This window comes from Rhea americana, unplaced genomic scaffold, assembly GCF_003343005.1.
Source record: "Rhea americana isolate MKP2758 unplaced genomic scaffold, rheAme1 scaffold_11, whole genome shotgun sequence".
Classification (NCBI taxonomy): domain Eukaryota; kingdom Metazoa; phylum Chordata; class Aves; order Rheiformes; family Rheidae; genus Rhea; species Rhea americana.
This window is the reverse complement of record NW_028185150.1, coordinates 2,094,603-2,105,700: the sequence shown is the minus strand read 5'-3', so window position 1 is coordinate 2,105,700 and position 11,098 is coordinate 2,094,603. Positions and strand designations below refer to the sequence as shown.

The window sequence follows — 11,098 nt, the reverse complement described above, 5'->3', positions numbered from 1 at the left end:
GCACTTTTGCCAGGAAGAAGTCTTTAAGCCTGAAAGCTAGTAGCACTAGCTTTGCTACCCTTGCGTCCGTGCGAGTGGGATGCTGCCCTCCTAGCGCTGCTGTTTCGGGTCCGATGTTGAGTCATGCCGCGTAGATATTTCACCCTGCATATGTCTTGGCTGTAAGACCACAGATCATGTTGTCAGTTTACAAATATAGCATATTAGTACATCTGGAAGGCTAGTCACGCTGTGGGGTTCAGGCAGGTCTGACTCACCAGAAGCTATGCCGCTGCTATAAACAACCTCTGCGTCCCAAATTAAATAACCGCAGAGTACGCCTGCGAGCTCTGGACATGCGTGTGCTTTAGGGGTAAGTAAGTGACAGTTTTGCTGATTATTGCATTTCTGCAGGTTTTAGGGAGGGTCAAAGTGGGAGTGAAAGCAAGCAGTTGTCACCAGGTATTTGTTGTGGCTCTCGCAATAGGGAGGTTTAAATGCTAATGTATATGGGAAAAATAGCTGAAACACAGAGCATTAATCCAAAGTGGTATGTATGTTTGTGGGCAACCTTTAAAGATAGTTCATTACATTCACCCCATGTGTAATTCCCCTAATCTAAATACATCTGTGACAAGTCCAAACTTTATAACTTAGGAAAGCTTTCAAGACTCCAACTATTTGCTCACTCTGTGACTCAGTTWTATTAAACCCTTGCTATTACATCTCAAGGACATATGTTGGTGTGGGAATGATTTTCAATAAAAAAAGGCTTGGAGTGGCTAGTCATTTATCTTTGTTGTCTGTCAAAATTTAGTGCGGAATTTAAAAAGAGTTATAGAAGTTCAGCTTCTGAAGGCCACTTAGAGCGGATCTAACACGGTATAGGAAATCTAACCTGCTAAATCTTTTGTGAACAAAGCCTATCATGTAAAGTCAAATATTGTCATTATTATTGCTGCTGTTGCTACTACAGGTCTTTATAGTCTGTCTAGTGCTGGGCTATGAAGATACCTGTTACTTTCTGTTGGCTTAAAAAGCTGATCGGAAGCTCTACTCCTTGCAGGAGTAATTAGCTCAGCACCCTCGCAAGGATCAGTAATGTTCGGTAACACCCATTACCCGAAGAGACAGATTTTTACCACAAGCTTGATCCACTTGGCTCCTTTCCAACAGCAGGTGGAGATGGAGAACTATCCCAAGGAGCATCTCCAGCTGGAAAAGGTTGCTCCATGCTGCTTGTGCCTCCCTAGGCTGCGGGCAGGTGGGAGTGCTGGTACAATACATCTGCCACCTTATGGCTGTACAGTGGGGTTTGGACCATTCTAGCTAAGATAATTTGGCTGCTGAAGTGGAATGAATAGTTGCGAAGAGCATCTTTCCTTGCTTGTTTAAATAGAGCATCCTGTCTGCTTAAACCACACAACTTGGCTGCTTTGGAACTACCTCTGAGCATTGTACTCACCATATGAGTAAAATGATCTTGTATCTAAGATCAGAAGTGACTGTGAGGTTTGATGTTATAGGTTTTTGCTCTGCTTCTGCAATAGAGGAAAATGCAGGTGATACACTGGATTCTTCACAGACCACTACGTGGTAAATGTACCCATTGGAGAAGAGGATGTGATTAAAATTTTGAGGGTTGGTGGCTATTCTCAAATAGGATAAGCAGCCTAAAGTAATTTTTAGGATGAAGGCATTTATATAGGTAACTCCTCTGGCTGTTCTACAGAAAGGTAACAGTGGTAGCCCCAGTACTTGGGAATGGCCCAGGTCCGCTGTGCATAAGATGAGCAATAAAATGTTCTGCTAAAAACACTTGATACTATAAAATAGGTAGGCGAACGCTGGGACCTTAATTTTCTGCTTAATTAAGATCATTTAATTGTAGCTGAAAGCCTCCATTCTTTGTTCACTGATACTGTGTGTTTTTATTTGCCATGGGTCTTTGTATTAGTAATTAACTGGGGTTTCTGTAATCATAAACATATTCTCTAGCCTTCCCACACCTCTGTTGCTCAACCCCTCCACCATCACAATTATTTTTGCGTGCATGCATACAGCCACATTCACAGATTCAACTATTTTCAAAAGCACGCACTGCATGTTGCATTTTGAGGTGCTTGTCTTTCCTTTTATGGGAAACAGCCTTAAAACACATCCCCATTTCAAATATCTTTCAGGACATTAGGCCTTTCTCAGTTTTAGGAGAATTAGGCCTCTCTTCAGTAATGCTGAGTGAAAAAAAGAGCCTGGGTTTATGTAACAAACATCAATCCAGTGTTTCATTAGCTACATTGTCAATGGAAGGATCACTTTGAATAATTACTCAGCTCACTGAAGGGCTAGGGGAATATATCTGTAATAAATCCCCTTGCATATGTAACATCTATCATGCTTGATGGCAAACATATTTGTGCTACAAGAGTTGAGGAAGTATAAGGAATATGGTAATTCAGATGCTAATTAATCCATAATTAAAGACCTAATTAATGAATAACCCTGTAAAAAATTGTCTAAAAATCAGGATGTGATGACTGCAGTGATAAAAGGGAATCTTGTTTGGGAGATTGGTTAATTTACATCTCCAACATGAACTGACTAATGAAAACTGTCAGTAACCCACTGTGTTACAGCACTGGACAAAGAGAAATACACACATAAAAGTATGTGGAGGCCAAGCTCAGGCTTTGCATGTCTATATTCACATATGTTTTAATCTTTTTTATGTTTTTAGTTATTCCTGCCTGATGTATGTGGAGTAGGTTAAGAGAAGAATTCTTTATAATCTTGGTATATAAACAATGGAAAAGTTATTTAGTTGAGTGATAGAGGTTGATACCAATTTTTGTTCTTAAAAATCTTTTATAGAATGACTGTGAGTAGGAAATTCAAACAGAACTTGGTTCGTCAGAGCATTTAGGGTTAAACTCTGTGATACGCAAAGGCAGTAATTTCTGAAATTAATTTTGGTGAAAGCTAGACTAATTAATAGCTTGAAAATGTCATTGTTTGTCTGTGTTTGTTTATCTAGGAGCAGGCTGTGCTCTTGAGAGAGCAGCAGCGAACATTTCAAATTCCCAGACCATCTGGGCTTGCGTCCAGGTGTTGGGACTGCTCTTTCCAGCCCTGCAGCAGCCTTTCCCTTTCCTCTTCTATTTACTCTGTGGCACAGCAGCAGCATTTGCTGGATCTTCGCAGGCTCAGGTCTTTAAGGGGCAACCTGCCCACATGCTCCCTGGGACAAGATTGCGTGCATATGTGATCTGAGCTACCATCTGATTTGGATTCCTGACCTGAAATGCTGCCTGGTGAATCTGTACATCTGGCAAGCCTTGATGCTGGTGAACCAACAAAAATAGCAGGGAGGATAAACCCCTGCTAGCACAGAACAACAAGGAGTTGTTACGGGGAGCAAAACTAGGAAGGAAAGCACGGTTCCCTGCTTTGCACATCCTCTCCTGCTCCTACACTGGCATTGTAAAGTGATGTCTCGCTTACAAGCTGTGCACCATTAACACAATAGAGTTGCATACCATGAACCAAGTCACTGTTCCTGTTGCTCTTTCAATCAGAGTGTGTTTCTGTAATTTAATCTTTCCTTAATACGGAAAAAAAAAGAATATGTTCTGCTGCTGTCAAAATGTCAGGTGCCCTCTGAATTATTTAAATACATGTGAGATAAATGACTCAATAATTCTAAAGCATGCGTTGTGTAAGACAGCTTATTTCCTAAAGAATAATTTCCAGGGTTGGGGGAAAACGTGTAACCCACATCTTCCCCTATGTAATCCTGCCAGTAATATTCATAAGAGTGCATCAGGTCTCCCCGAGTGGAGAACTTGACACAAAAAAGACTCAAGTTAGTAACGCCGCTGAACAAATTGAGGAAAACAAAACATTAATTTTTCAGTAACTCATGTTAAGCAGCAAAGGGAAGTGTACAGAGTACTGTTAGTAAGGGCAGCCAAGCTACACCTAGACTCTGGAGGGCTATTACACACTAAAATTGGCTGTATTAGTAGTATCAGATCTCTGCTGGACATTTTCCAGACTCAAGAGAAGGCACGACACTTGCTCTAGTGAAAACATAGTGTGCAAGCATGTTGGCCAACAGCAGCATAGATGAGAACTATGTTCGGAAGAGGCTAAAATGTGATATAATATAGGTAATACAATGTTAGCTTATGACAAGTTGTCCTCAACTCACTGTAGACAAGACAGAGAGAGTTTCAGTAATCAGGGAGGAGCTGTGGCAGCAGTGTTACCAGGGGGCAGAGATGTTGGCTGCAGGCAGCAAAGAGGCTTAGGAGGCGCGATACTAAATATCTCTCTCCAGTCTTACTGATGGATTGAGATGATCTTAAGTAAGTATATTCTTGTAGCAACAACATGAATAACAATAAATTAAAAAAAGATTATAGATGTTATAGGGTACATGCCTTCTTTTCAGTCTCTAGCTTTTCAGCACCCTGCCCAACAGGTTCCAGTGTAGCATGAGAGCTCCTGGGTGCACCTACCCTACAAGGAAGAAGGTCTAAGATAGGTGCTAGAGAACTGTCTGAGTTCCTTTAGGTGAGCTTTCACAATAAAATAAAATAAAGGATGGGATAAAAATAATCAATGTAGATACTTAAGGATATGTTTATTTTAGAAATAATATTTGGCATTAATGTTCTGTCATTTCGATAAAATATATGGTAAGTATCAGCACTTAAATTTTACTCTTTTGCCACCAAATCCTTCAAATACTTAAGTCCCTGAGTAACTTTATGTACATAAGAATTCCCTTTGATTCTGATAGGCCTATTTATGTGTTCAGTTAAACAAATAAAAAGTTTGCAGGATTGTACATGAATTCTATTGTATTCTTTTTAAGACCAGAAAAATAAAACTATAACAGCTTTTACTGCGTTGAAATGCATGGAGAGGTAACATAAGGAAGTCAGAGAACTAAGACCAGGCACTGAAAGGAGAAGAATAGTAATGTGTGAACAGGTACTTTTCTCAGCCTTAGCTTGCCCAGAAATGCTGAAACTGAGAAGAGGTTGTAGTATCTAGGACTGAAAGTACAGTCCTAAGCAGAGAAATAATAGACCTGGTTGCTTGCTTTAAGGTGCAGATAGAGAAAAGGTAAGTGTTAAATATTCTTATATTTTATTGATGGAAACTGGGGCAGGACTACAGATGAACTAGACTGCCGGTTGGGGAAGAGAAGGTGTGGAAATGGCTATGGGGCTAAAGGATCTTTTTTTTTTTTTTTTTTTTTTTTTTTTTTTTTTTTTTTTTTTTTTTGATTGCTATATGGAGAGTAAGAGATGTGAAAGAGGAATTTTGTTTCTTTGCAGTTAGTTCTAGTTTCTGCTTATTCCTATGACTGTTATTATCAAAACGCCCTTCTTCTTTTAAAATTAATTACTTGAGCACATTTGCTACTTATAAATACAGCCTCCTATATAATGTGTATCTTTCTCTGAAGGAAAGATCTTGTAATACTTTATTAAAGATATATATATATATTTATGTCAGCTTTGTTTCTGACTATTGCAAGAAAGAGTTAGATAAGAAATCAGTCTGGCTTCCCAGTATGTTACTTTTTAAGGYTATTGATTCAGGTCTTGTAGATTACTTCTCTGGAGGTGTAAATGGGTAGGGATAAGATTATCTGCTTCCATAGACAGGCACACAGAGAAATGTTTTTTTCCACCAGTAATTCTCTTGTAAATGACATCTTTGTTTTCCCTTTATGTTCCTGAATCCTTTTTTTTTCCCCTTGGAAAGCAGTGCTTTTATTATTGTACATTACTGAAGAGCCTAGCATTTGTGATCTATCTCACTAATAACTCATAAGACTGAAAGAACATTATAACAATACATCATCTAAGAAAGGTGTGCTGATGATCTACAGCACAATTTAGATGTAGATGTTGCCAAAGGAAGATGGCATTAAGCTGCAAACTCAGCATAGTTGTGAAACAGGGCTTTGCACATTCTGGTAATGCTTGCTTCTGTGGTCAGGACTTATCCTTAATGAAAAGAAGGTGGCCTGCTTCTTGGATTAGAAATAAAGTGTGTGTATGTGTGTGTGTGTGTGTGTGTGTGTGTGTGTATGTCTGTGTGTCTGTGTATGTGTGAGCTGTATGTCTCTGTGTGTGTATGTGTGCTGTGAAAGGAGCACTGCAGAGTAACGCAAGGATGGGTAAATGGGGAAGTTGGTGCAGGAAGGGGGCTGAGGTGGATGGAACATTGGCTGTGTAACCAAATGACCTCCTTTGAGCAGGAGGCTGGACTAGGTGACCTCCAGAGGTCCCTTTCCACCTCAAGAACTCTATGGTTTGTGATAATTAGTAAGGTGCTGGCAGTGATAGTAATCTGTGAGAAGCCTATCTGCTGGAGGGAAGTTAGATGTGGGTATCAGTCAAATGGAAGGAAGGAACAAGCTGGGAAGGCATCTATAATGAGGTATTTCTCTATCCTAACGTAACTTCCATGTGTGGTTAATAAATCATAGCTTTGGGTTTTCCTGTACAGGCTTAAACTGATGATTGAAAGGAATGGATTGCWGTCTGTGATCTTCAACAAGTACAGCCTTATGTATTGCTAGACACTGAGTACTAGACACTGTGTTGGTAGTTGCTTCCTCTGTCCCAAATTGTCACTGTGCATGAATAAGCACCCTGAAGGAGCTACACTTAGGATCAGATTATTCTAATTGCTGCCTGCTTGCCAGGGCAACAGTCCTGGGATTAAAGTATTTCTGAAGTAACAGCCAGGGAGGTCTGCTGGGTGACCTTTCTGGAGCAGTAGATGGCAACAAACTTCAACATTTTTCCTGCTGCATGACTACTAAAGCTTCCTCCACCGTGTGGTCTGATCAGAATTTGTGGCTCTGTTCTGAATAGTCCTGAGAAGCTGTGATGGGGACCTTTCACCCCCTTATCCAGGGGATATCCTCTTGTGCCTGATTTTACAGTTGAAGAGGAAACTCTGATGCATCACACTCTAATCCAGTATGTGGATAGAAGTCATACAAAACTTTTCACCCTCAGTGTCTAACAAATCAGTGTCTCAATAAAGAACAGATGACTTATTCTGAGAGGCAGGAAGGTGGAGGACAAGTCAAGGAACAGAGTACTCTCACAGTAATTCAGACTTTGTGTTGATTAAGGCCATCAAGCTTCAACAGAGGTCAAGTGTCCAGCTGCCACTTCACTGTCTCTTAGAAATTCAACTCCTGCAATAACCCTTCTACCAAAACATGTTGCTATGAATTGGTCTCTTAAAATGAATTAAGTTATGCAGAGTGACTGCTGGTCTGCAGCTACTGTGAGGGGTCAGACCTGGCTACAGGATTTCTCTACTTGGGCAGTGGAGGAGAATGTTTTATTTTAGGTGTTGAAGAGTTTCCTGTAAATTAGTAGTGAATTCAGTTTTGGGATGGTGCATCTGATTATGATTACACCTTCCACTATGAGTAAGGTCATTGTTCTCATTACACTGCTATTAATGGTGTTTGACTCTGCTGCTGTCAGCAGCTGATTTGAGATATGATGGGAACTATTTGTGGTTTTATTGTAGGGCTTGTAAAGATAAACAAGCAACGGAAGCTGCTTTATGAGCAGCAAAGATAGTAGTTATAAAACCATCCTAAGTTATAGAAGATTTTAATAGTAGAAAAATACTGGTTTGGGACCAGCCTCTGTGCTGGTATTTAGAGGCATTTGGGTTTTTTCTTAGTGAGATAACAAATAAGGAGAACAAGTAGGAAACTTTTTTTTGATGCACATCTACATAATTATTTTTAATTCACCCTGTGGTGTGAGGAAGATGAGGGTTTGTTCAGAAGGGATTGTTCCTTTGTGTTATGTATGATGGAAATTTATATGTGAAGGGGAAAAAAGACAGTTATGAAAAATACAAAGAGGAAAAGTGCAGGGGAGAGAACTTCCTCAGTCTTATGAAAGGATAGATAATAAGTGGCCCCAGTGCAGAGACACAGAACTTAGAAAAAATGATCAGAGTAAGGTATGAGGGAAAAGTAATGGCTAAAAGCTTGAAAATACCCAATAAAGGAAGGATCAAACTGCTTTTTCAATGATCAGTTGACATTCCAGTGGGATTTTCTTCTTTCCATTCTCTTTTTTTTAAGCTAATGAATGGTACAATAAAAGTGGCATCTAATGAAATCTTAAGCTTAATCTGATTTTCCTTTTCTGTGTTTTTATCTTGGTGGAAGCAATCATTTTTAAAATATTTCAAATCTCTGTTTCATAAGACTTCTTTGTAGTGGTACAGTGAACCATTTTATGAAGTATAACAGAAGTGTTATATAGATAACCTAGCTGCATTTCATAATAAAAATTGGGTGGAGTTAATTACATTTTCACCAATGACTCCAAGAGAGTATGTATATCTGTGCTTGTATTAGTGATCTAGTAAATAGTTGCTTCCTTTTGTTTGTCCTGAGCCTTTGCCATAGATTGTTAAGGGATACCTTGCTGCCAGTCACATTGTTTTCCACAACATGTAAATCCACGGCCTTTACCTCTTGTGGTTGTTAAAGATACCAGTGTTTTCGTCTTTTTTTTCCCCTCAAGTAAAAAGGTAGTGCTCATACCTCCTTAAGCTTGAGCTTAACAATTTACAGTTAAAGGGAATGGGAACTTTGTCACTGACTTCAGTAGAAGCAAAGAAGTTTGGGTCTGTCTGGCTTTAACTAGATAAAGGAAACATTCAGTTCAGCTTAGTTTGTAACAGCACGTTAAAGATAGGCTCAAGACCAGGCCTTCAACTGCTGGAACGTAACTATACATACTCATAATTGGGTCATGTTTCACAAACCTTATCTCTGCAACAGGTACATTATCGTTGTATGTTACAGGGCTTCTTTTTTAACCCCTTTCAAATAAGCAACTATTTATGCAAACAATTCCACCGAAACAGGATTGCTTGGATGCTTGAAGACCACAGTGGTGAGATTAAGTGCTTTTATATGCTTTAAGATGAATGATTACTCTGAACTCTCGTTTCGCTAGTACTGTTACGTAAATTGTTAAAATTTGTTAAATACCCAAAGTCCTCAAAGCTATTTTCATCAATGATCCTTAATCAAATTCATATTTCTTTGTGATTGTGTCATTACCTTGGAAAGGGAATAGTGGAAGGACTTTCCTTTTTTTTAATTTATTTATTTATTACTTCTTTCCTGAAGTGCTTATAATGGCTTATTGTTGCAGGAGAAACTTAATGTCAACAGCATGGGACATCAGGTGATAATATTTGACTTTTCTCTCATAAGAGGACTGTGGGAAACTCGTGTTAAGAAGAACAAAGAACGTCAAAGGAAGGAGAAAGAAAGATTAGAAAAGAGCTCGTTAGAGCGGTAAGCCAACGCTGTTATTCTATTTAACTGAGTCTGTTAATAAATCTGTTAATATCACCATATATAGTCAGGTGATTCAAATTTTAATTTGTTGAGTTTGGTTTCTTCATTTCTTGCTGCCTCTCCTCAAATGATTGTAACAGAAATGATGCACAAACTATGCTTGTATTTCATTAGGCCCTACACTTTCCTACGCAGATTGTAATTTATTAATATTTTTTACTGTTCTACTGTGTAGATCTAATTTGAAGAAAAAATAATGCGCTTTGTACTCTTACACTTTTTATATGCAATATAGAAGTGATATTTTTACTTTTTATATGCATTATGGAAGTAATATACTCATAAATTTCTATACTAAGAAATACTCTAAGTATTTTGTTGAGCTGACAGGAGAAACAAAAAGGAATAGGCATAGACACATAAAATTGCTCTTAAATAGGAAAGAGAGGGTGGAACAAAAGAACTATCAGAGGAGTTTTCTCATGACCAAAATAGTAGAGAATCTTGAATGTAATACTTATCCTTACTAACCATGTTACTGTTTTTATTATATTTTATTTCTGATTTGTTTAAGCAATATTTTGGTTACTTTGTGTTCATCCCCATTTGAGATAGTGAAATATTATACTGTGCTGGCAATGTTGGAAACATAATTTATCATTTTTTCCCTTGTAAGAAGAGAACAAAGCCATAAAAAATACTTTCTGATTTAAAATTGAAGTGCCCAAGGTTAAAGAGTGCCCTGGCTGAAGAGCAGCTGCGAATCTGGATGTGGTGCTTTGGCTGGTTCAGGGAAACCCATTTTTGCATTCAGTGACCTTGCAACCAGGTAGCTGGGCTAAGGAGAGATCAGAGTTAATATGAAGTCTGACTGCCTTTTTTACATCGTTTTTCTCTTTAAAACATCCAGTGACATAATGTTGATTCCCTCTTTCCCAACCCTAAACCTGCATTAAAAAAACTTAACAAAAAAAAAGGTAAAAAAAAAAAATTGAGGCTCTTCTACAGATTAAATTTGCTAGTAGAGGTAAGCTTTCCCTTTGATAAAGGCTGAGGGATAGAAAATGTTTGTTGTGAGTGTTACCCTTATGATGGAAAAGAAAAGCAGAAGTATTTGGGATCCAGGAAAACCAAGCCCAATAGCAGCTTACTGCTGTCCCAGATGCTACACTGAGAAGTGACTGTGTAATTCTGTGACAGATGAAGCAGAAGACTCTGCATGCCTTCTCCATGTCTGCTAGTGGTTCTTGCTATGCCATTGCAATTGCATTTGTAAAAGGAATTTTAGGAATAATGCATGGCTTCTAACAGTGCATGGGCACCTGCAGATCTGAAAAGTCAGTCTATCAGAGGCCGCTACAGATGCCAACATCCATCTGCACCATTTTTGTTGGTCTGCTGGTACCAGAGGTAACTTCTAACCTGACTACTATAGAAATACTGTACATAAGGAAGTTTTGCATGCAAGAGGGAAAAGAATAGCTCCAAAGTAGCTATTTCTAGCTCTCATTTCTAGCTTTTGCCTATAGTATTGGTTTAGATTCACTATACCATGAGTTGTGTTTTCCATAAAAACAGTATGCTTTCCTGCCCCTTTCATCTGTGGTTGTTTAGCTGCACTTCTGGATAAAAGCATGTAGCTTAGTGGCTTATTCTGCCCTTTTCCATTAATGAGGTTCGGATATGATGCAGGGAAATAACAAGTTGCAAGTATGCTTTCAGCATTCACAAAGG

At 38.7% G+C, this 11,098-nt stretch overlaps 1 protein-coding gene across 2 annotated transcripts in view; it reads left to right on the top strand.

The window, feature by feature from the left end:
• Positions 1-241: 241 nt before the first annotated feature.
• Positions 242-11,098, top strand: part of LRRC2 (leucine rich repeat containing 2) — a 63,200-nt gene continuing 52,343 nt past the window's right edge. For both annotated transcript variants that reach the window (XM_085312752.1, XM_085312760.1), the window contains exons 1-2: positions 242-352; positions 9,216-9,361. In XM_085312752.1, coding sequence (XP_085168878.1) covers positions 9,237-9,361 — 125 coding nt within the window. In that variant the 5' untranslated portion in view covers positions 242-352; positions 9,216-9,236. The remainder of the gene's footprint in view (positions 353-9,215; positions 9,362-11,098) is intronic.